At 37.3% G+C, this 27,375-nt stretch overlaps 1 protein-coding gene and 1 long non-coding RNA gene across 4 annotated transcripts in view; one reads left to right on the top strand and one right to left on the bottom strand.

Annotated features, from left to right (window-relative positions):
• Window positions 1-823: 823 nt before the first annotated feature.
• LOC141377047 (uncharacterized) lies at window positions 824-13,791 on the bottom strand. The gene is made up of 3 exons (XR_012388857.1): window positions 13,711-13,791; window positions 2,627-2,733; window positions 824-2,067 (listed from the first exon to the last, which is right to left on the bottom strand). It is a non-coding gene; the product is annotated as an uncharacterized lncRNA (long non-coding RNA).
• The window catches only part of zgc:171482, a 174,195-nt gene continuing 154,876 nt past the window's right edge, over window positions 8,057-27,375 (top strand). For 2 of the 3 annotated variants that reach the window (XM_068212964.2, XM_005157052.6), the window contains exon 1: window positions 8,102-8,394. In XM_068212964.2, coding sequence (XP_068069065.1) covers window positions 8,332-8,394 — 63 coding nt within the window. In that variant the 5' untranslated portion in view covers window positions 8,102-8,331. 3 annotated transcript variants of the gene reach the window in all.

Below are 27,375 nucleotides of genomic sequence, written 5' to 3'. Positions count from 1 at the left end.
TCAGGAGGGAACCACATACTTGCCTTTTTTCAGACACTTCCTCCAGTTTCTCCAGGGAGATCCAAAGGCATTCCTAAAGGCAGCAGAGAGACAGTCCCTCCTGCGGGCCTTGGGTCATAATCCCCCAGGCCTGTGTTTTTGGCTTGCATACGAGCACCTAGTGGCTAGGTTATTCTCCACTTGACCCGTCCAGGCTCAGCCATTGACCAACATGGGACCATCCTCCTGTAGGAGGATCCATAAGGGGCTAGTGCAATGTGGATTGGCCAGTGGTCAAAGGCCAGGGCCATGACAAGCCAAACTTTGGACTTTGGGCATTTTTTACGTACTTTCTCCCTGATTAATCAGGGGTCGGCACAGCGGACTTGACCGCCAATTACCCTGGCATATGTTTTTATTTATTTTTAATCCTATGCCTTGCAGATGTATTTCAGCTATGATTATTGTTAAATTCATTTCAAATAACTTTTGTTTTAGACAGTATTTCACAATCAGTTTCCTTGGGTTTCCACTTCCGGTTAAGAGAGACAAGGCAGAATAATGTTAGAACTCGGAGAGACAATTGAACTTGTTTACGTGTATCACATGGTCTCCCGCAACCCAAACCAGCACTGTTGGATTACAGATTATATTGTCTGCCAACCTAAAATAGGTTAAAAACCAACCCAGCATCATGACCCAGCAGTTTTACCCTAGTGGGTTGAAAATGTAATCCAGCATTTTTAAAATGCAGCTATGTTTTATTTATTTTTTTTTAACATATAGGCCTTCTAGCCACAACCCAACACTGATATTTCACTAATTCAAAAACCTAGAACACTGTCACTGTTTAACCCTTGATTTTATTCTTAGATCAGTCTCATCTTCAGTCAAAGATTTGGGGGTGATTTTTCATAGCAATCTGTTGTTTAAAGGCCAGATATCAAACATCTGTAAAACTGCATTTTTTCATCTTAAAAATGTTGACAAGCTTCGAAATATGCTACCATTGTCTGATGTGGAAATGCTTATTCATGCTTTAATGACCTCTTGGTTAGACTACTGTAATGCATTACTAGGTGGTTGCCCTGCTAATGAACAAACTTCAGCTAGTTCAAAATGCAGCTGCTAGAGTGCATTCTAGAAGAAAGAAATCATATAACTCCAGTTCATTCATTATTGCATTGGCTCCTTATGAAATATCCTATAAATATTGACTACCTAGAAAGCCCTGCACAACTTAGCTCCATAGTATTTGAGGGAGCTCCTGGTGTATTATAGCCCCTCACGTCCACTACACTCAATTATTTCTGGACAATTGATTATTCCCAGAATATCAAAATCAACTGTAGGCGGTAGATCTTTCTCATATCTGGCAACTAAACTCTGGAACAGCCATCCTAGCAAAGTTCGGGAAGCAGACACACTTTGTCACATTAAAACTAGATTAAAGACACATCTCTTTGCATTAGCATACACATAAAACACAAATGTTTTTGAAATCCAAAAATGATTGTTATTGCATTATTTAGCGCAACTGGAGCCGGGAACACTTCCCAAAAGACATTATAATTTGAACGGCATCTGCGCTTATGTTAGTCTTTTTTTATTATTCCTGAGGTTTCCATAATCCTGGACCAGGCTGTATCCACCGCCCAGAATTTGTTTAAGTATTAGTTTTCTTTAAACTACATTCTGAATGACCACCACAAAAATCTTGATCTGTGCATTTGACAGTAGTGAGCTTGAGCCCTGCTGCGATTACACAGAGTCCATTAAGCACACCGGCTCACTGTTTAGAGACCAAATGGGAGCGGATGGGAACTTATTCTCTCTCTCTCTCTCTCTCTCTCTCTCTCTCTCAAGCAGTCTAATGAGCTGTGCCTGGATCCTTGTCTCGTCAGATCTGAGGAACGCAAGGCGGTATACAAGCAGTCCTGTTTGACCTCGTCTCAGTGGCGGGCCAACGTTTGGCAGCACCTGCTCTCAGCGGCTGTCATCAGATTTCAGCAACTGTCCAGACAGGCTGGCCTCCACCGACGGCTCTGTCTTGCAGGACGGTCACGTGAGAGACCCACAAACTCATCCCTGCTGATTCAGAGACACACAGAGAGAGTAAATGCCAAGGACATTTCAGGTTGCAAACCAACATGCATGTGCTGTGCGTACACACACTTCTACAGCTAATGTATCTTTTTAGGGACTACCTATGGAGGTTGTTATGCTGTATAAACTATTCAACCCCCCTACCCCAATTCTACCCATAAACCTCACAAGAAACTGCATTTTTCATATTCAAAATAATTCATTCTGCAGATAAAAAAATATGTCCCCACAATGTCAAAATGTACTTGTATTGCTACACTTGTGGGAATATTTGATCTCCACGATGTAAGGAATACAAGGCACACACACATAAAGTATAGTACTCAGTATATCTGATTACTTGTTCCCACCTTTTGAACCCAATAAATGACATAACCGGACTAAAATAGACACAGTTTTTAAAGCCTTTGGAGTACAAGTATGACTGGGGTCCTATTTTAAAGAAGAACAGTCGTTAGTAAGTTGTCATGAAGTTTATGTATATGCTAAACATAGAAAGGGGTCAACAGTGCACAACTGCATGTAAACAGCTTTGAGTTACCTTCCAGAAAGCCATTCTTTTCCAATATTTTGATGTTTTTGGAGTGGTTTTATTGTTTCACCGATGCACCAGGCTGCTCCGAATCATTGGTGGAAACTGGATTTTAACTGAGAAGCAAAGACAGCAGAAAATGCCTTTCTGAAGTTGCATTAAATCAAATATCACAAGATGATAATGGCAACACATCCCCTTTTCAAAGGCATTCCGGTTCAATGCAATCCACTAAAGGCCTTTGCATACTAACTAAAACTGCAATTATTATTCTTTACATTCATTTAGCACTTTTCTGAAAACTCAAATCACTTTACAGATTTGAGTTTCTGACCGGTTCATCTTTGAACTTTGGTAAAATGAGGAAATAAGAATTCCTTACATAATATAGCACTTTTCTGGACACTCGTTTTACACATTTTTTGGGGGAAACTCCTAATCCACCACCAGTGTGCAGCATCCACCTGAATGACGCAATGGCAACGTATTGCGCCAGACCGCACACCAGCTGACTGGTGGAGAGGAGACAGTGATGAAGCCAGAATGATAAAGCCAATTTTGATATGGGGATGTTAGAAGGCCATGACAGACATGCAGGACATCTTGGGATTTTAAATTACCACAGAGAGTAAGAACCTCTGTTTAACATCTCATCCGAAAGATGGCACTCACTGAGCAGAATAGAGTCCCCTTCACTATACTGGGGCATTGGGACCCACACAGACCACAGGTTAAGAGCCCCCATGCTGGTCTCACTAACACTACTTCCGGCAGCAACCTAGCTTTCCCATGTGGTCTCTGGTGCTGACTGGGCGCAGCCCTGTTTAGCCTGACAGACATCCCAAGTCTCCCAGAAGTTCCGGGAGTCTCCCGCAAATGCATAGAGACTCTCGGATGCCTGCAAATGTATGATAATGTCTCAGAAATCGTGCGTCTCCCACCCGGTCCTTAAATCTGCATTAACATCACCACCCGCTCACCAGGCACCCACTCTCCTGCAGCCTCCCACAAATCAACTCTGTCTCCCCAGAAATGACTTTTTTCAACTTGGGATGTCTGGCTTCAGTGAGCGACCATGTGGGAGTTGCAGAGAGGTAGCTGCCAGCTGTTTGATAAGTAGGTGCGACTCTTTGGATCTGCCGTATTTGACTCTGAAATCTTCTCTAGGTCAAATATAAACAACGAGAAGTATCAAATTGAAGTGTAATTCTAACCTGAAGTAACTGTATTACTTTTATGTCATAATGATGTATTTATGTATTTAATTGCACAGAAATTAAAGCTATTGTACAAAAAATGACTGTATTTAATTCATTTTAAATACAGGTGTAATTCAGTAAAGCTGCTTGCTTGAAAGGAACCTAAGGACTACCTAAATGTGACAGAACTGGACAGGAGGGCTGAATTACATAGCTCTGCGAACATTTACATTACATTTATGTAGCCCTTTATAAACACTGAAAAAAATGTTTTGTTGGATCAACATATATATAATTACCAGTTACTTTATTAGGTACACCTTACTAATACCCTTTTGGACCCCATTTTGCCTTTAGAACTACCTTAACCCGTCGTGGCATAGATTTACCAAGATACTGGAAATATTCCTCAGAGATTTTGGCCCATATTGACATGATAGCATCACGCAGTAGCTGCACATCCATAATGCAAATTTCCTTTTCCACCACTTCCCAAAAGTGCTCTACTGGATTGAGATCTGGTGACTGTGGAGGCCATTTGAGTACAGTGAACTCTCGTCATGTTCAAGAAACCAGCCTGAGATGATTTGCACTTTATGACATGACGTGTTATACTGCTGGAAGTAGCCATCAAAAGATGGTCATAAAGAGATGGAAATGTCAGCAACAATACTCAAGTAGGTTTTGGCGTTGAAACGATGCTCAATTGGAACTAATGAGCCCAAAGTGTGCCAAGTAATATAGCTCATACCATGACACCACCACCAGCCTGAACCGCTGATACAAGGCAGGATGGATCCATGCTTTCATGTTGTTTACTCCAAATTCTCACCCTACCATCAGAATGTCACTGCAGAAATCAAGACTCATCAGACCAGGCAACATTTTTCTAATCTTCTATTGTCCAATTTTGGTGAGCCTGTGTGAATTGTAGCCTCAGTTTACTGTTCTTAGCTGACAGGAGCATACCTCAGTTGTAACGAGTGGTTCTCCTCTGACATGGCATCAACAAGGCATTTGTGCCCACAGAACTGGCTCACTGGCTATTTTCTCTTTTTCGGACTATTCTCTGTAACCACAAGATGATTGTGCATGAAAATCCCAGTAGATCCGTAGTTTCTGAAATACTCAGAACAGACCACCAACAACCATGCCTTGTTCAAAGTCACTTAAATTATTATTCTGATGAGTATGCTAATAGAAAATTAAGGCAATTTTGTGGGTATACCGTATTTGCCACTTTTTATTTTGCAATAATTACCTTCAATGGGCTTGCACAGTGGCTCTGTCTCTCCTAAGACATGGAGAATAGGTGAATTGAATAAACTAAACTGGCTGCAATATATGGGTGTGTGTTTGAATGAGAGCGTGTATGGGTGTTTCCCAGCACTGGGAGTTCACAAAGTGCATTCTAAGTGCTGGGTTGCGGCAGGAAGGGCAACCTTCCTGGCCATATGCCAGGGAAATTGGCGGTTCATTCTCCTGTGTCTGCTGCTGACAAATGAAAGTGACTAAATATCTAAGTCCAGACTTATCCATACTTATCTATCATATCGGACTTGACTATATCTCAATATTCTTGACTGACAATTACAATCTGACCTGCGAAATAATATACATCCCCACAAAAACACATTTAGCTTTTAGTCTTATGCAGTTTCACACTGAAAGTGAGTTGAGTTGGCAGATTTTCTCAGTTTAGTGTGAAATGTAACGAAACGAAGATCATCTGCCAGTGCCAGAACGTGGTCCTACACATGACACTTGAGACAAATGAACAGCGGCATCACCGATTACCAGGCGCTGGGATGAATTGGCTTCCTCTGTCTTCTTTGCATGTGCATTGTGATGGGATGGAAGTGTTTGGATGCTCTACAAAAGCAGCTGTCATATCGGCTGAGACACTATAATGGGACATTCATTACGAAGATTCAATGCGTCTTTTGTGTTCAGCCAAAAAACGTGACAATTCCACGAACAGATTTTGTGTGATTAAACAGTGCTGTCTCAATATGGAGTTAATAAACTGTGAAGACAAAAACACATTTAGGGCTGTATAATATGCTTCATTTAGAGCTAGTCACACTTCTGATTTAGAGTCTAAGAGGAAGATACCTGTGTATGAGTCTATTTCTAAAGCATATTAGGTTAACTACAAGAATAGAATAGTATAGAACAGAATAGTATAGAATACAATAGAATACAACAGTTTGACGGTATAATCTTGTGTGTACAAAAAAAAAAAATCAAACACGAAGAGTCTCAAAACCCTTTTGTAAGAGGAACTACTTTCTTCCTCCATTCCTTCACATCTGCAGCTGACATCAGAACTGCAGAAACCATTGCTCATTCACAAACGTCACTTTAGAGCTAATATTTGAATGATCCTCTTGCGTAATGTCTAACAGGATGACAAAACAGGTGATTTTGCTCACATTTTAGAATTATAAGGCTGAAAGGCATGAAATGCCATCAGTCTATACAGATTTTCCATATTCACATCTATATAGGTTTCTGTTGCAATCAGTAGATCACAATAATTATCCCTAAAAAAGCCGAAGCAGAACAATCACTACCAGATTACTGTTTTGTTTGCAATGAGAAAAAACACTAAACACATGCGGGCATTTCTTTCTTTCTGTTTACTAAACTAGTCTGCAGTAGTAAAAACAGGACACTCATAGAAACAGATGGCCAACCAAAAAGTAACTCAGGGTTTTATAAAAAGGGGCCAGCACAAAATGCATACATTCCTGTTATGTGAGTCCCATCTTACACTCAACACACTACAATTATTATAGTATAAAAACAGCACTACAACATACAAGAGAGAGAGAGAGAGAGAGAGAGAGAAAGAGAGAGAGTTCACTTAGAAAGTCACTTACTCATTTTATAATGATTTGATCAGCTGTAGTTTAAAATTACGCTGAGTTTTCCCTTTTCTAGGGGCTTATTATGCGATCTCTGTCACCATCTTGTGGAAGGACATTGTTAACCGTCTTTGGTTTGCTCAATGGCAGGCTAATGCCAGCTAATGCGCTGTCTTATTAAGTATTAATAATAGTCACTATTCTTACAATCAAACTTCATGGTTGTCATCTAAACAACAACAATCTCAATTAAAAAGCATTAAAAGTACATTATGTTGTCTAACAGCAGCAATATTTGTCAACCAGTAGTGTCCTCTGCTTGTTACTGTATGTGGGAGAAGTAATACACATGGGTGACACTACGGACAATTTAGCCTACTCAATTCACCTATACCGCATGTCTTTAGACTTGTGGGGGAAATTGGAGCTCCCGAAGGAAACCCATGACAACATGGGGAGAACACCCCCAAAAGAAACGCCAACTGCCCCTGCCAAGGCTCGAACCAGCGACCTTCTTGCTTTGAGGCGAACGTGCTACTTACTTCAAAAATAAACAGTTTGGAGTCATTGGAGTCATTGCCTTCAGAAATCCCTTTCAGAAGTCCAGAATAAATTAATATTGAAGTTTCTAAATCTGAAAACAACAGCTGTAAGTGTTAAAAATACGATAATATTGGCAGACAGACAAATAATAATAATAATAATAGTAATAAAACAAAAAAATTCATAAATTGCTAGTTGCTTGTACTTTAATAAAAGTAATAAACAATCAAATATTTCCGAATTTCGTAACATTTTATTTTACAGTACATATACTGACTAGCAATAAGTAATAACAGTAAATTATGCATAATTAATTACATGCTATACTACAAAACCAAAAACAGATATTCAATTTATTGATATTTACGAAAGTTTGTTGATATTATTCAGTACTTGTTAAAAAATGCAGTTACAAAATAAGACATAACTTAATATTTTTGGACCTAACTGTTGAACACTTTAATGTAAAAAGTGTAAACAATGAGCCTCTTAATACGCTTATGACTAACAAAATAATTGATGCTATACAACCGCTTGACGCTTTTGTACCTCAGCGTACCACATAGCCAATTATAAACACAAAAGAACATAAATACAGGTACCACGGTTTACATCTGGAATACCATCTGCTACCAACACTGTACCATCGCCACAACAGATGCGAAACACCAACCAAAGACAAGACAAAAGTAACCGGAGTCTGTTCTCAAAATAATGGGCGCTCAGAACATTGCAATCGAGATGCTGTGAGAATGAGAGCGTGTGTGTGTGTGTGTGTGTGTGTGTAATCCAAATCTCTGCTAGTAGTATCTGTGGATAACTGACGTGTGTGTCCGCGCTCTTACTTATATTCGTGCGCTCTCGCTTTACGCGCAGTTTGATGGCGTCGCCGCGCGCTCCTCACCGCGTCCTCCGATCATCGCTTGCGATCGCGCGGTTTATGGACGGCGAGGACCCGATATTATGATAGCACACTGTCCGGGTTGATTCTGCAACATTGTTACCAAAGTGGTCCGGGGAAGCTGTTTCTCCGCTTGAGCTCCGAACCGAGCCTAACTGAAGTTTCTCGGATACAGGTGTGATCTCTCTCTAACTCCAGCTGATGATCATTGACACGGATCTGGGCTGCCGGATTCCAGGAGATCGCAGCAGATCTAACGCAAAGGTAAGTTTACATATGTACACTTTTTATCATGACGATGATGATGAGGATGATGATGATGGTGGTGATAGTGGGAGTTTTACCGAACAGTGATGCTCTGACAGAAATAGAGGAGACAGGGACTAGTTGTCACACTTTTGCTCCAGTAAACATTTGTCAGGGTTGGTTTAAACTTGAAAATGATCGGTATTTATACCTTAAAGAAGTGGAGGCACATATATATTGTGCAATTTCTTCATTATAGCAGTGGGGGGAGAAAAAGGCACTGGTCGCTAAACGCACTTTGACAGCGGGGCATGTTGTTACACTAAGTTACAATGAACATATTAGTTTCAATTGACAATCCGTCAAGGATTACACATGATTTGAAATGTGATATATTATAAAGTAATAAAGGACATCTTCCAGAACATATTAGAAATCTTTTTACACATCTGAAAAAAGTACACAAAAGTAAGACAAACTAGATTTTAAGTTTCAAAATAAGATTTGTTTACATATTAACTGTACAACTGCATAACATTAATCTACACTGAACTGTGTTTGAACAACATTTCTAAATCGTAGTTAATGCTGATTTCAAACTTAATATAAGTCAGAATCGTACTTGTTGATAGTTAATGCAGTCTGTGAACAAACATTGTAGGACTGGCCGTGTGTTTGGTGATGCTTTAATAAATCATTACATGTATGCTGATGATTTGGTTATCTTTTCCCCAAGTAGCACTGGTTTTCAGCAGCTGCTTAATATTTGTGCAGATAATGGGCAGAGATATGATGTGCAATATATTCAAAAAAGAGACATGTAGAACCAATGATATATGATTTTTCCAGATTTGTATTAGTCAGGGCAAGTTTTAAATGTTAGTAAAACAGTTAAATATTAAGGGCATGTCAATACTGAAGACATCAGTGTCGTTAAGGATATGTACAGGGAACGTCAAAAGTTACAGTTGAAGTCAGAATTAATAGTCCCCCTTTGAATTAGTTTTTCTTTTTTAAATATTTCCCAAATTATGTTTAACAGAGCAAGAAAAATTTCACTGTATGTCTAATAATATTTTGTCTTCTGGAGAAAGTCTTATTTGTTAAATTTCTTCTAGAATAAAAGCAGTTTTTTTTTTTAAACAATTTTAAGGTCAAAATTATTAGCCCCTTTAAGCTATATATTTTTTTTGATAGTCTACAGAACAAACTATCGTTCTATAATAACTTGCCTAATTACCCTAACCTGCCTATAACCTTATTACCTAGTTAAACCTTTAAATGTCAGGCTGTATAGAATTGTCTTGTAAAATATCTAGTAAAATAGTATGTACTGTCATCATGGCAAAGATAAAATAAATCAGTTATCAGAAATTAACTATTACATCTATTATGTTTAGAAATGTGTTGAATTAATCTTCTCTCTGTTAAACAGAAATTTGGGAGGAAAAAGTAAACAGGGGGGCAAATAATTCTGACTTCAATTGTATATGCTCAAGCAAATGCTGGTTAAAACGTTTTATTTGTGTTCGGTGCAGGTAAACCTCTTTAGAACTTATTGCAAATCTTTATACACAGCTCCTCTGTGGTATTATTAAAAAAAAAAAAAAAAAGAATCTCCATAAGCTGCTGGTTGTGAACAATGACTGTATGAGGATTCTTCTTAAAAAGGCATAGATGGTTTAGTGCAAGAAAATTATTTTGTAAGGTAAGAGTTCAATCATTTTTGGCTTTGATGAGAAATTTGATCTAAACGTTTATCTGTCAATTGGAGAATTCTCAGCATAGCATTTTAATGAATTTAAATCAATCCTAGACTTACTGAGGTGCATTTTCAGTCACCTTTGATAAAATAGTGGCATAACTGTCTTTTCTTTTTTAAGGTATATAGCATGGTTTGTATTGATTTTGTCTGTATTTTGTACTATTGGACCTAATGTCTGGAAAAAAGAGAATTATAAATATTAAAAATATATTTAGGCATTTTAAACAAGCAACATTGACAGAGATTAATAAATACTAATAAACTATACTGGTCATAGTTTTTAACCTTGCATTAATTAACGTTAACAAATGAGAACTTACTGTAAAGTGTTACCTCACAGTCCTTAACTCACAGAATTGTTGTGTTATAGGTCTTAAATTATTTTAAACAGGTCTTATTTATAAAAGTTGGTGAAGCAGTTTTATATATATATATATATATATATATATATATATATATATATATATATATATATATATATATATATATATATATATATATATATATATATACGTTTTTTCTTGCAAAAACATGCTTATTTCACAACAGATGTTTGATATTTTACAGCTTTTTCTTTCAAATTAAAATCCCTAATCAAAAAAGAAAACTAAAAACAATTACACAAGTCCTCATGATAATAACAGCAATATATCCCTTTACATAATCTTCCATTTACACAAATACTATTTACAGTAGAAAGTGTAAGCAGACATAATATTTATAAATAGAGGTGAAACTTAAGGTTTTATAACAGAAACGCATTAGGTTGAATAGGAGTTATACTCAATTCATTTAGACCAAAAGCAAACAAATGTATTGTTTAGATTATTCATGGAGTTTTCTTCATAATAAATTTACTTTTAAACGTTGAATGTAAAACTTGTCATTTAAAAAAAGAAACATTATGTTGAAATAAAGTCTGTACAACTGGAGTTTTATTTGTTTTAATACATTAAAATATGTGGTTTAGAAATAACTACAATTGTTTTATTTTTTTTTTTTCAAATATAGGGTATATGCGGAAGTATGCTAAAGGACTTTTAATTTGTCAGTAACCTGGGTTAAGCTCTTCTGGTGTACTGTATGCCATTACAAAATCAGCACATTTAAGGTCTGTTTTCTTTAAAAAATCAGGGACCCCCCGTGGCTGAGTGATATCTAGTGGGTCTCAGATTGTACAATAAGCACTGCATTAAATGCCATTTTCCCCCTTCATGTTTTTAAAATATGAACATTTATTTCACCTCAGGTATTTTCGATGGAGCTTCTGCGCTTGCCTGTCCATTCTGACGGGCATGTGCGAGTAAACAGCTTTTTGTCTTGTTTTACGCTTAAGCAACTAAATGAATGCCAAATGTATTTTAATTACATTACAACATCAATGCTGTAAAAGGAACTGTATAAAATGGAAAACAGTCACATTATCCGTTCACCGGAAGTTTATCAGCATGGGAAATAGCACTAGCACAGCATATACCCTATTCCATTAGTCCAACGGGGCCATTACCCAGAATCCTTAGTGTTATCCCTGTATAAGTCTAAAATCTCATTCATAATGGTCATAAGAGGGTCTTAACAAGTCTTAAGTTTGACTTAAACCTGCAGAAACCCTTTTATTAGTACTTACAGTACATTCTGATGATCTTATTCTACTTACCTAATCATACCTAATACCTATACTACTACCCTAATAACTGTTAATACGCAGCATATTATAAGTTTTTTTTAAGGTAAAAGTCATTGTTAATGGTTTAGTGATAGTAAGAATTATACCTTAAGATAAAGTGTGACCGATTATTTTTGAAATCTAGTAGAATTTATGTTGAGCATAGCACTAAAACATCTTATTTGACACTTTTCTTTTAGCTTTAAGTTTGAAACCAAACATCTGCTGCATTTACTTTATCGCATTATATCATAACCTCCATTTATTTGTTCATAACTTCTGTTATTGTACTTAGATTACAAAACATTAAAATGCTTTCCATTAATCCACATGAGAGTGTCAGACTCTGCTGTAAACTGAAGTTGTAGCACTAAGCGAGAAGCCTTAGATTGTCAGAGTTTAAGTTACATTGATCTTTATCCATTAGAACTTTTACAAGTGCATCTGTAAAAGAGCTGCCTGTCAGTTTCATGTTGCTACAAACTCATATTCATGTTAACAAGATGCAGAATACAGCACGTCTCACAGATGTCCACATCACCGGAAAAATCCTGAATTAACATTGTCATTTATCAGAAGACATTGAAAATTCAGGCAGAAACAGATGAGGGGTGTGTGTTTTATGAGCGTGCTGACATCTACAGCCTCTGCTACCTTGATTCATAGTGTTCGCCAACTGCACTGCTGCCAACACTTCATGCACAAGTGTTATTTACTACAAAATACATGCTTTCAATGCTGTGTTTTCAACCCTGCCGTTTGCTTTTATTCTGGAATTGATCAGAAACGTGCTCTTCGGTGTGGGTGTTTTGTTTGGTTTGGGTCAGAATTTTGCTAGAGTCCAGTAGGACCCGCTGTCTGCTGCTTGCACCATCTGTGATATATCTCCATCAACTTTCACACTGTGTTGTTTAGCATTCAAAGAGCAGAGCAGCTTTACAGCCAGGAATGCATTACTTATATTTTAATTTCACAGATGCTTAAATATAATCCGACTGTACACTAAGTGTTTCCCATCAGAGATCTGCGAACATATTACATAAACCCCAAAGTTCTGAAGTGTGATTGGTCGAGCCTGGTTCTGTATATCAATGCACCAATTTTCTATGTTGCTAGGAAACTGTAAACATGCAGTCTGTGAACTATAATGAACTATTGAGGAATGTTATTTAGGGAAGAATAGCATATTATGATGTGTATTAGTCATAATATGACTAATATTGAATATAAAATATAAAATTACAGGCCACTTTATTAGGTACACCTGTCCACAGCCTATCTGAGTATTGGTGCTGACCGTGCCCATCCGTTTATGACCACAGTGTACTCATCTTCTGGTGGCTACTTTCAGCAGGATAACATGCCATGTCATGTCAGACTGTTTTCTTGAACATGACAATGAGTTCACTGTACTCAAATGGCCTCCACAGTCACCAAATCTCAATCCAATAGAGCAACTTTGGGGTGTGTTGGAAAGGGAGATTTGTATCATGAATGTGCAGCCAACAAATATGTAGCAACTGTGTGATGCTATGATGTCAATAAGGGCTAAAATCTCTAAGGGATTTTTGAGTACCTTGTTGAATCTATATTACGAAGGATTAAGGCAGTTCTGAAGCCAAAAGAGGGTCCAACTCGGTACTAGTAAGGTGTACCTAATAAAGTGGCCGGTGAGTGTATATACATATAATATACTTTAAATTTAGTTGACGATAGATTAAAATGTTAAAACAGACTGTCAAGAGCAGAAATATTTAGTCTCTGGATTTGTAGCATGTCTAAAGGAAGGTTTTGTGTTCAGTATAACTCAAGCTGTATTGACAGCATGTGTGGCGCACTGCCGATTACCACAAAGTAATTTAGACTTGTCCCTGAGCAAACGTAGGAGCAATAATGCACTTACAATTGAACATTCCTTGACTTCTCCACAGTCCAGCTCTCTCTCTCTCATGTGCCTTTGTGCTGGACAAGGGCTTCACTTCTCCTATTTATTCAGGAAAGAAAACAGCATGAATTTATATATCATAAAGATATATAGTGCATTAGAGTAGCTCTATTTGTTAAAGGGAGAGTTTATTTAAAACAAAACGTCAGTATTTACTTACCGCATGCTGTTACTTTTATACTTGTGGAACACAAAAGGAGAACAGAATATCCAAACAAGCTCCAGAAAGGACACAAAAAACACTATAAAATAGTCTATGTGATCCTCGTATTTCACTGCAAGTGCTTTGATCAGTCAGACAACAGCTCTCTATGAGGAACAGGCTAAAACTTAAAGTCTCCCTTTAGGCTATTGAAGGTTTCTAATTTTGTTCTGTCTACTCCAATACACTCTGAAGGCTTCAAAGGTGTTTTTTAAACAACGATACTTTAGAGAAAAAACATTTTGGATACCACAAAGAACCTTTTTTTTCTTAGTGTGAAAAACATTTTATTATTACATAAAACCTTCTTTCTCTGCAAAGAAGCTTTAATTAAATACATTAATACAAATAAAAGGTTTTTTTTTATTTGTATTGATGGTTCCATGAAGACTTGATGACCTTTAACATACAGTGAACCTTTTAAATCTACAAAGGTTATTACCCAGCAAACAATTTTGTGTTTAATATACATCTAAGTCGGTGACAATTACCTAGTGGTACTGGTTACGTGCGCCGATATATAGCACTATGGTGCTTACAGCAACCCGAGTTCGATTCCCTGCTCAAGGTCCTTTGCTGACCCTTCCCCTCTCTCTGCTCTCAATACTTTGCTGTCTGCAACCTCTGTCCTTTCCAAATAAAGGTGAAAAACCCCTAAAAACAATTATAAAATTTTTTTAATAAATAATAGACATCTAAATGTAGACAGCTTGGCTGAAACAAGGCTAAACTTGGGTTTTCAGGGAAAATCTAATAGACATCTAAGAATAGCCCAAAACTAGACTAGTCGTCAAATAGACAGATTCTGTTTCTTTGATGACTAGTCTTGTTTTGGGCTATTCTTAGACGTCTATTAGATTTTCACTGACAGCCCAAATTTAGCCTTGTTATAGCCACAATGACTGTTTTTCGACGCCTATTAGACATCTTTTTAAAATAAAAAAAGCTTGCATATTGCAAAAATGTACATTATTATTATAAAAGGATTACTTTTAAGAACAGATAGAGATTAAAGCTTGTTCATGGAATCATTCATTTCATTAATTCATTCATTTTCTTTTGGCTTAGTCTCTGACCCATTAGAGCAGGGATGTCCAAACTTGGTCCTGGAGGGTCGGTGTCCTGCAAAGTTTAGTTCCAACCCCAATCAGACACACCTGGGCTAGCTAATCAAGCTTTTACTAGGTTGTCTAGAAACATCCCTGCAGGTGTGTTGAAACAAATTGGAGCTAAATTTTGCAGGACACCGGCCCCCCGAGTTTGGACACCTTTGCATTAGAGGTTGCCACAGTGGAATGAATTGCCAACCATTCCAGCATATGTTTTACACCGTGGATGCCCTTCCAGCCTCAACCCAGTACTGGAAGGGCACTCAATCACACACACCCATACACGACAGCCACATTTGTTTACCCAATTCACATATAGTGCATGTCTTTGGACTGGGGGGAAACCCACGCCAATATAACACAATGTTACCCCGCCGGTCCTACTTCACCCAACCCGCTTTAAGCTGGGATTGAAACAGTGACCTTCCCTATGAGAATCGGTTGCTCTAACTAGGAGGCTAAAGACCATGGCGTCTAGCGTCTGTTGCTAGAGCACCTTTAGAGGTCAGAGGAGTGAGGTTTACCTACACAGCACTTCACTAACTGGCCTTCGTTACACTAACCCGGGGAGAACATGCAAACTCCACACATAAATGCCAAGTAGCCCAGCCGGGACTCGAACCAGCAGCTTTCTTGCTGTGAGGCAACTAATCACTGAGCCACCGTGTCGCCTCTTCATGGAACCATTAATGGCTATAAAGAAGTTTTACTTTTTTACAAGTCAACATTGCATCCACATTTCTATAAAGAGATCATGTTTAAACAGGACGTTTTCAAAAATACCAGTACATTTTCTCTAGCAATTTACCGGACTGAAAATTACCAGTAACATTACCAGTGTTTACCTTAATACGCTTACTTTGATGTCTGCTGCACAAACCTCTGTGGTATGTGATTAAACATCACTGTGTTTTAGCTCTATTGAGTGCCTCTGCCTTTGGATTCTAGAAACAACAATTTTCCTCCTATTGTTTAGTAGTACTTTGAAGTATTCTAATATGATATCTCTGGGCCAAAAACGGCTCCATGAATATAAACTGTTTAGAGATCATTTTTTGTTGTAGGCAAAATGGCAACAATAAGGCAAAATATGTAGTTTTGCTTTTTTTAATTAAAATATCCAAAAACCACTAGAACAGTGTTTTGCTGACTTATGTTATCCCAAATGTTTTAAAGAACGTTCAAATCCAGAAAAAATAAGCAATTTTAACTAGTGACATGGACCGTGTGTTGTGTGTTCATGCTAATTATGTCATACATTTCTGGTTTCTGGTTTGGTTTTTATAGAAAAACAGGGAAACACCAAAGAAGTTTTAATATATTGTTTTGAATTAGATGGAACCTTAAAATGCAGCACTTTTTTCTTTTACACTTGGTCATGACCAGAAGAACTGTAAGCATTTGACTGTGGCATAATAAAAGCTCTGCTGCTTTCGTGTCATGTCACGCTCTGCTTCACTTCATCCACGAACATGATTTCTGTAGGAGGAAGTCCCATGGGATGAAGTCCAATAGGATGTAATGAAGACAACAACTGCCATGATTCCACACTAGTCATCAAACTACACATTTGTTTGTTGTGAATATGCACCCTCTAGTGGCAAAAATTACATACTGTGCAGTGTGCCTTTACACTAATGTCTAGTGATATTCTTTATTTAGTTTGTTTTATTTATTATGAATAGATGTCCATTATGCACATTTGTTAACAAACCTACTGTGCATCGGATTGTACGTGAAGTAAGACTGGAATTACAGAAAAACTAATTTCATGGAGGGAGACAATGGAATTACAGAAAAACTAATTTCATGGAGGGAGACAATACTTCAATTTGTCATTCACAATTATCTTTGAAACTTTTGCAAACGGTTTCAATTCACAAACAGCTATATCACACAAACAAAGAACAATAAGGAGACTTTAAAGCGGTGGTCCAGAGTGAATTTTTAAGGCTTGGTTGTGTTTATAAGATGCAACCTAATGTGTGCTCATGCTTCATATGCAGTGCTGGAAAGAGTACTGAAAAATTATACTTAAGTAAAAGTACTATTACTTGCCTACAAATTGAGTGCAAGTAGAGTAAAATATCTGTTGTAAATATTACTCGAAGTTTGAGTAAAAAGTAGCTCTTATAAAAGTACCCAAAAGTAGTGAGTGGTGAGTATTTTGCTGTAAAAAGCTGATGCATTTACATGCAATTTGTGGATGTGTGTTAACGTGATATTCTGTAGAGCATTTAGTTATTTCCCAGCAGGCACTCAATGTCATAAGACGTTAAAATTAGGTTTGATTTAGGTTGTGATGTCAGGTGACCAAAGACAGCGTTATTTTGATGTCCAATAATGACATCAAAAGATGTTGATATTTGGTTGATTTTAGGTTGTGTTACAAAGCGATCAAAATCCAACATCGAGCCAACATCTTAAACCAAGGTCATATTGGCATCAAATACTGATATTTATTCGTCAGGTAGGGCAACTAAAATCCTACGTCTGATAGACGTCATAGTGGTAATGTCCATACAACGTCAAGCTGGAAAATCATTAGACGTTGATATTTGGTTGATTTTAGGTTAGACATTGTCATTGACCCGATGTTAAGTTCTGACATCAACCTGATTTTCATTTCCAAACAAAATGCTGTTTCACCACGTCGTTGGGGTACAACATCAATCTGACGTTATGTAGATGTCTTGTGCCTGCTGGGTATTTAAGGCCATTTCTGTCATCATACAGTAAACATCCGTCATCTTCTCATCAGTGACATGCATCTAAACTGTCTCTGGGTCAATGTGTGTAAAGATTTGGGACATCTTCTTGGACACTTTTAATGCTTCCAAACAGTTTGCTGCAATTATAAATCACCCATGTCTTGAGGTTGTTAATTATAATGCGATTTATCTTCTATGTGCAATTTGATTAGACAGGAATCAGACAAGAAAAAAAAATAGTGACTGCAGGTTGAAGGAAAATAGTGGAGTAAAAGTACAAATACAGCACAAAAAATGTACTCAAGAGAAAGTAAAAGTACACATTTTTAAAACTACTTAGTGAATTACAATTCCTGAGAAAAAAACTACTGTTACAGTAGTTTGAGTATTTGTAATTTGTTACTTCACACCACAGTTCATATGTACAAAAAAAAGTCATGTTATTTTTTCATATATCTTTCTTTAATTATTTCAAGGATCGGCTGCACATCACCAGAAAAAGCGCAACGCCTTTACACTTTGCGCCTTTACGCTATGCGCTTTGCCTATGCTGTGTAAATACAGTCAGTCAGTGTAACTTAGCCTGAATCAGACAGAAAACGAAGAGGACAAAGCTTAACATTATGCCTGCTCTCTAAAATAAAACCTAACAAGTGTCTTTTATATATATTTGGATCATAAGCATGTGTAAGTAATATGAAACAATCACATACCTTTTGCGAGTTCATTATCTGAGATGTTGAGATGAGATGTTGAACACACAGAAACCATCCACATAGAGAGACACTCTCCGTCCACATAGAGAGATGCTGCTGAAGGTTGTGGGTGTTTACAGAGGTTTGACGGATAAATATGAATTTGTAGCTAAATTGTTACGCCCTATTCACACAGGGCTTCAGCGTCAACGCTTGACAGAGGGCGTGTCTAAAGTTGGAGCTGAAACGATCGTCATAGAAGCGTCAGCCAATGAAATTCAGTCAGCAATAGGCCACTGTCTGAGCTGGTGTATTTGCATACAGCGATCTGATTGGCTGACGCTTCCGTCGGCGCTTAAAAAGTTGAACTGGTCCCAACTTCTGCAGCGAGGATCGCTTCTGAAGCGGCGCTGACGGATCCACAATGCAGTTCGGCAACGCCTGATGTCACCCATTCAAAGTGAATGGGAAGCGTTGACGCTGACGCCCCGTGTGAATAGGGCGTTAATGGTGCCAAACAGCATTTCCTGTTGTTTACATCCTTGTTTATAGCTTCGCTAAGATTATTCTGTTAATGCTAAAAACTGTGCATGTGGTAGATCAATTTTATCAAATAAAACACTTACAGGTTGTGGCTCACAATCCACAGCTTCTGCAATTATGCTTGGAGCTGCTCCTTCTTTGGAGAGTTTTAGTCAAATCCAGCACTGAACTGGGAGAGATTCTGGAAGATGTCCTTTGTCAAATGCTGACTATATATTTTTTTATAATTCTCTTTAACATAATTAAAATTAAACTGTAAGCACTTCTCTTTGTGTCATGTTCTTTGGAAGCCCAAATACAGAAACAGAAGAAACTCTGTGGAATAAACAACATTTGGGGGCCATTTTAGCTTTCTCTGCTATATCATTACAGTGCCTCTGGCCACGCCTCTCCTCTGAACGTGGTAAATGCATGTAACCTTAAGCGTTTATGACTTCACTAACCCTAATGTATTTTTTTTCTAATCCCCAAACTTTTTTAGCTGTAGGCTTTGCTAAGCTAACTCTGAAAAAGCCAATGTCTCCCTTCGTATTAAATTAAGCATATTACATTCAGAGATGCTGTTTTTGTTCACAAAGCTTTATTACACATCAACTAAGTTTAAAATATGATATCGTAGTGGAACATCCCTTTAAAATTATTTACCGAAACTTTTATTATATTATTAATTAATTAATTAATTTATTTATTATATTATATTATATTATATTATATTATATTATATTATATTATATTATATTATATTATATTATATTCATATTATTAATTTGCTCTTTAAGCACATTGTTCCATTCCAATACTGCAACGGAGAGCAGGAAATGCTTTGTTTAAAAATCATACAGTCCATTCTTCTGAAATCCGCTTAGTTTTCCCTTAGCTTTGGCTGTATTGTTTAATACCTTACACCTCTGGATGGCAGGTGCATGGGGCTTTCTCTAAGGAAGATATATTTGTCCTGTGCCCTCTGTGCTTTATCTCTGGCGTGCAGGGATTCTTTCTCAGCTGTGACACCCGTCAGCGCTGAATGATAGATACGGCGCTGGTGCACAGGGAAAGTTTATGGAGCAAATGATTGCAATACGCAAGCCACTGACTCTCCTGCGCAAGTAATAACAACAGACTTAAAATAGACTGCGTGTGCGCAAGCTTGTAAGCATATGCTAATCTCAACCAGTAGGTTAAAGGATAATTGGGCAGTTAGTTGGCTGTTTTACGACTTGTCAATTAGTCGACTACCACAACACATCCCTTTGTGTGCTAAAAGTGAAGTTCAGATTGCAGCAATATGATTATCCTTGATTATTCCTAATGCGCGCAGAGTCGAAACCCATGAGGCCTCTTTTAAATACCATATTTTTTGCCTAATCAACATAATTGCTCCATCTCAGAGGGATTGATAATTATGTGCCTCTTCGTTTCTTTTTTTGTCTAAGAAAATCTGCTCTTTTGACCATGCACTCGAGTTGTGTTTTTCTCAACACTGCTCCATGGCAACAGGCATGAAGATCCATCAGGAAAAAAAACATGCATCTTCACATCTGCATTAATTGTATCCAGCCCTCCAAGTCATTGTTATATAGTGTTGTAGAGTAGATAAGTCATGTTTGAAACTAAAAGACAGTAAATCCTGCCGGTTGCCAGTGCAAATGACAAATCTGATCTCTTCTTCTTGAATGTGCAATCTGAGCTTGCACATTAAACAACATCTATTTTAAAACTAATGCTTTCATACGATGCTGAAGAGATTGTTTGTGGTTTATGACTTATGCTGGGTAAACCAGTGTCATATGCTACAGCTGGAAGTCCCTTTAGAAACTAAGATGAACATGCTGTAACATTTATTCTGTGTGTGTGTATGTGTTTGTGTGTGTGTGTGTGTGTGTGTGTGTGTGTGTGTGTGTGTGTGTGTGTGTGTGTGTGTGTGTGTGTGTGTGTGTGTGTGTGTGTGTGCTGAACAACGGATACATCTGACAGGAATATGAACGAGCAAATAAGTGTGAGAATATTTGGCAAGAGCTTCAAGATGTGATTGAATTCTTTGGTGAATATATAGTTGAAGTCAGAATTATTAGCCCCCTTGTTCATTTTTTTTCCCCAAATTCTGTTTAACGGAGGGAAGATTTTAATAACTCATCTCTAATAACCGATTTATTTTATTATTGCCATGATGACAGTAAATAATATTTTACTATATTATTCAAGACACTTCTATACAGCTTAAAGTGGCATTTAAAGGCTTAACTAGGTTAATTAGGTTAACTAGGCAGGTCAGGGTAATTAGGCAAGTTATTGAATAACGATGGTTTGTTCTGTAGACTAACGAAAAATATATATAGCATAAAGGGGCTATAAAGGTGAATTTCACTTTAAAAAATGTTTTTATAAAAAAATTAAACTGCTTTTATTATAGCCAGAATAAAACAAATAAGACTTTCTCCAGAAGAAAAAATATTATCAGACATACTGTGAAAATGTCCTTGCTCTGTTAAACATCATTTGAGAAATATTTAAAAGAAAACAAAAATCAAAGGGGGTTAATGTTTCTGACTTCAACTGTATATTTACTTTGTTGGTCAAACATGTTTTCTCTACTTTCTGCTTTATTTAACAAGGATGGATCCATACTTTCATGTTGTTGATGCCAAATTCTGATCCTATCATCCAAATGTGCAGCAGAAATCAAGACTCATCAGACCAGGCAATGTTTTTTCAATCTTCTATTGACCAGTTTTGGTGAGCCTGTGCGAATTGTAGTCTCAGTTTCCAGTTTTTAGCTTAGGATCGCCACCCGATGTGGTCTTCTGCTGCTGTAGCCCATCTGCCTCAAGGTTTGACATGTTGTGCGTTCAGATATGCTCTTTTGCATACCTCAGTTGTAACAAGTGATTATTTGTTATATGTTACTGTTGCCTTTCTATCATGTTGAACCTGTCTGGCCATTCTCCTCTGACCTCTGGCATTAACAAGGCATTTATGCCCACAGTATTGCCTCTCACTGGATGTTTTCTATTTTTCGGATCATTCTCTGTAAAGTCTAGTGATTGTTGTGCGTAAAAATCCTAGTAGATCAGCAGTTTCTGAAATACTTAGACCAGTCCATCTGGCACCAACAACCATGCCACATTCAAAGTTGCTTAAATCACCTTTCTTCCCTATTCTGATGCTCAGTTTGAACTGCAACACATCATTTTGACCATGTCTATATGCCCACTGAGTTGCTGCCATGTGATTGGCTGCTTAGAAATTTGCGTTAACGAGCAGTTTGACAGGTGTATCTATTAAAGTGGCTAGTGAGTGTATTAATATTAATATATATATATATATATATATATATAAATATATATATTAATTAATTCATAAAAACAAAAAAGTTTTACTGAATGATTGGTGTAATGTTCGTGACAAAATGCTTTCTTCTTTCTGGCTCACACTATTCACATCATTGTGCGAATCCACTAATTTTTGCTCTCTTTTTTCGGTTATTGTCCACTCAGCTGCCACAATGTACATTATAAAGCCATTAGTGAATAAATTAATTGTTTGGGAAGCAGCTTGGCATTAAGACCCATTTTTTAGACCATTCCAGCAGTGTTTGTGTTTGTGTAAATGAGTCTGCAGCAGTGATGTCCCTCATGCTCTGTCTGTTATCTGTCTTCTGTCACTGGTGTCCAATGAGAGCCGGAGCTCACGGGGCTGTGAGTCATAAACCGCACGCTCTGGTGTGAACCAACCAACACCATCAAAGGAATGCAAGTCTGCCTTTGTTACAGGGTTTTGCTTGTTCTCTCTCCATCTCACACACTCTCTAATGTTTTGTTTACACTTTTAATGATATCACCTCAAGGTAAGCCACACCGCAGCATGCTGAAGGAAAAGGACATCGCTTTGTTCTCGCAGAAATCTGAGCAGTGAATGCTAAAAAGGAATGAAAAAAGAAGCCCTGATTTATCTCATTTGAAATGAGCTTGAAGGAGTTCTCTAAGATAAAGATACAATTCTATTATTTACTCACCCCTGTGTCTTTCAAATCTTGTAAGGCGCTTTTTTCTCTCTCAAACTAAGGAAGAATTGTTGGAGATTGTATGAACATTTCATAAAAGTAAATAACAATCAAACTTTATAAAAGCTACAATTTTACAACAGTTTTTTTTATCAATCCAAATACAAGTGGATGATGCTCAATCCAGTTTTTCAGGGTTTTTAAACCTCTCTTTTGACCATTCCCAGAGGTAGTCACAAACACATTATTTCGGGTTGCTTTTATACTGTAAATGCTCTTGTGGTCAAATGAAATCACAGCCACAAATGAGCACCTACTCTCTCCACCTACAGTTCTAACATGAAATTTAGAAGAAAACGTGCACAGAAACAAGGCATTTAATACAATTCAAGAGCTCACACTTAGGGTGTACACATACTATGTACAGTTGCCTTGAACCAGGCCAAAACAGGCTCGTCCCCCCTCTTGTCTCCTCTGACGGCCCGCACTCACATTACATTCGGGCCTAGGCTGTTCAGTAAGCGCTTTCTCTCGGCACAGTGAACATTTCTTAATGTTATATCGTTTAAGTCATTTGATATCCAGTTACACCCAGTCAAACATTTTGCCAAACAGAACAGCCACTTTTGACGATCATAAACAATCATAAAGTCCTCGTGCTGCATGAATTAGGAGGTTTGCTGAAAGTGCAGCTGTCGTGCAGTGAGGGGTTGGCTTCTTTAATAAACTACGACAGTTTGCGTTCGTTGAACAGTAAGTATAATAATAAATCCATAGGAAACAGCCCCTTAAAAGTCCTGTTTCGCTTTCAGTTTCAAGCTCAGGAATGTTTTGCACTCACACAAAAGTGTACTTAACCACAGCCCAAGTGAATCAAGCACACCTCTTCCAACCGGGCCAGGGCCGGCCAAGTGAACTATGCCTGAGCCTGATTCAGAGCACTCACACTTCTCAAATGATTTGGGAAACGGGCATGGGCACGATTCGGATGGCATAGTGTGAGTAGGCCCTTAGCTGATGATTGATAATAAAGTGTATTTGGCATGCTGTCAGAATATCCTCGAGCCCGGGGCTCCCTCCCATTAGAAAGAGCTCAGGTGGGTCTCGAGAACTTCCGTGTATGTGAACGTGCTTAGATATATCTGGCTAAGAATTGTCTTAAGATGCTATTTTGGAGTAGTCTATTTACTTATGGTGTATGTCTTGGAATGATGGCAGTAAACCAGAAAACCTGGGGGAACCCACGTGAACACGAGGAGAACATGCAAAACCCACACAGAAGCAGCGACTGGCCTGGTGATGGGTCAAAACAGCAATGTTCTTGGTTATTTATGGTGTGTCAGTATTCCTCTGATTGGTGCAATATACGGAACAGATGCGGTACCAGCTGTGTACAATCATAAGCATGTGATCTTTTAGAAATTAGTTTATAAATTAACCACACGTCACAGTGTTGTACCAATATACATTGGTTGTAATTAAATTTTCACTCTCACTTTATGATAAGATGTACTTGCATCAAATATATAAATGCAATGTACTTACTGTGTTATTATTGTATTGCAGAACATTTCTGTTGCTATTAAGGTTAAGACAAGATGGATTAGGGATGGGTTTAGATGAAAGGGATGGGTCAACAGTGTAATTTTGATGGGTCAAAAATGTTTTTACAGAAATAATTACAGATGTAATAAAATGCAGGTATTTGACCAAGCATGAGTACAATCTCAAACGTGTATTTACACAATGAGTACATTGTAATAAATTTTCCAAATATCCTTTACTTCCCCGCTTGTTCATAAGCAAAATAAGATGGGTTTTGTCCAAACAGAATTCAAGCATTGTATATTGTATGCAAAAGTGATGAAATAAGAGGAAAGGAACTTGATGAAAATTAAACGTAAGTGGTCACAAGATGCAAGCTGAATTTAAATGCATTTAGGCCTTGTCCACACCAACATGGGTATTTTTAAAACTGCAGCTTTTTCTATGTGATTGTTTGTCCATATGCAAAAACAGCACTGGGACATTGAAACCGAAATCTTTTGAAAACTCCTGTCAAAGTGAAGATTTTGAAAATTGCTGGGGTCTGTGTTGTTGTGTAGCCGATTCGTTCAAGTTGATTGGCCAACTTGACTTTACAGTTGGGAGTATATCGCTGGAGATCTACTCGGGAATTGTGTGGAACCCAGCAATGTTTACAGTGTAGTTCATCAATCTTAATTCAGTTTGCAGCATCGTTAGAATGTTGAATTAATCCCATTGGAAAGCAGTGATGTTGAGGTAATAAAAAAAATAGCTGCATTCTATGAAAGACTCATATAGTTCATATGAGTTTGGAACAACATGTGGTTGTGTAAATGATAACAGCATTGACATTTGTGGATGAACTATCTCTTTAACCCAGGTATAAGCAAATGGTAACCATAAGGGTGCCAAAACTAGTGACGCGGGGCTTCAGGGCCGCTCAGTGTTTTTCTGGCACATGAGGATCCCGATGTGCCAGCATCCCAGTGGGTGACTGTCTTTCTGCTCTCGTTACTTCATCAACTTGTATGTTGGTATCCTGAAGGCAGAGCTGGTTCAACCCCACAAGCCTTTCCAAGAATTACATAGGAGGAAAACACAGATTCACAAAATGCCCTGCAGGACGGACGCACAAGACTGGGGTTTTACTTTACAGGCATCTGGCAAGTTGCATATTTGGCTTTGTGCGGTGAAAAGTGGAAAGAAAAGAATGAATAATCTGTCTGACAGATTTGCAAACATGGACATGGCAAGGTGTTTCGGTGAAGAGTGGAAAATGTCATTTTTTTACTGACATGCATCTTTGCAGATATTGCTTCACAGCTATTTTTGCAGTTCTTGCTGACCGAGGCCATATTCTCGTGACATTTAATATTACAGCACATACAGTTCAACAGTTAGGATAAAGTATGTGTAAGGTAATTCTGAAATAACAGATGTTTAGGAAAGCACAAAGCACGTGTGAAAATGAATGACCTCTATTGTTCTTTAATTATTGCAATTTGAACCAAATACACTTTTGTTTTCATTCTAATTAAGATTAATCCCTAGTGGGAACTGGCTTTACTTATTATTTTTCATTTGTTGAAGCCTGTACCAGGGAGATAATAAAAAGTGTATAGTTTGCATTTCCTGTTCTTGCAATGCAGCAAAAAAGTAGTGATAAAGGATTTGGTTTGGCATAGATAAATTGCCACATCAGAGTTGCGGTGCTGCTGGCATGACACTCGGGCCCTGTTCACACCTGGAAGTAAAAAACAATTTTTGTCGACCGAAGTAGAGAAGGAAGGCACACTGCTGTTGTTTAAATCAATTTCTTTAGTACACTTTGGACAACTTTTCTGATAATAAAGGGTATCTTAGTGGATTTATGTATAAACTTTTTCTGCTTTATATATTCAGTCAGAATTATTAGCCCCCCTTTGATTTTTTTTTTTAAATATTTCCTAAATGATGTTTAACAGAGCAAGGAAACGTTCACAGATTGTCTGATAATATTTTTTTTTTATTCTGGAGAAAGTCTTATTTGTTTTATTTGGGCTAGAATCAAAGCAGGTCAAAATGATTAGCCTATTTAAGTTATAATTTGTGGTAGTCTGCAGAACAAACAATAACTTGCCTAATTACCCTAACCTGCCTAGTTAACTAATTAAGCTGGTTAAGCCTTTAAATGTCACTTTAAGCTGTATAGAAGTGTCTTGAAAAATATCTAGTCAAATTTTATTTACTGTCATAATGGCAAAGATAAAATAAATCAGTTATTATAAATGAGTTATTAAAACTATTATGTTTAAAAATGTGTTGAAAAAATTCAGCGGGGCAAATAGTTCTGACTTCAACTGTTAAATATATATATATATATATATATATATATATATTTTTTTTTTTTTTTTTGGACTTTTCAGTAAATCTTGACAAAATGTTCAAATTATATAGTGAAATTTCTGATATTCTGATTCTCAAATATGTGTTAAAGCATATATTTTAACTTTTAAGCAATGATCATATATGTTTGTATGATGGGTAATGGGCACAACCGTTGTTGCTAGAACGGATACAGCTGGGATTGGAAGTTAGTGAGAAGTATTTATTATTTATTTAATTATGCTGGAATTGTATTTTAATAGCATCTCAACCCGAAACCCACGGTAATTTAAAATTATTATTATTATTAAATTATATCAGAAATTATTTATTTGTTAAATTATTTTCAGAAAAAGTATGCTATAGTATCCTCAGCTGTATCGCATCTAGACTTCACCCTCTCCTAATGATAACTTCCAATTCAAGATCTATTGCTTCTAGCAAGAACTAAATGTTCATCTAGGAAAGCAAT

Source organism: Danio rerio, chromosome 13, assembly GCF_049306965.1.
Source record: "Danio rerio strain Tuebingen ecotype United States chromosome 13, GRCz12tu, whole genome shotgun sequence".
Taxonomy (NCBI): Eukaryota; Metazoa; Chordata; class Actinopteri; order Cypriniformes; family Danionidae; genus Danio; species Danio rerio.
Note: the sequence above shows the minus strand (reverse complement) of the source record. Positions and strands in the feature narration are given on the sequence as shown.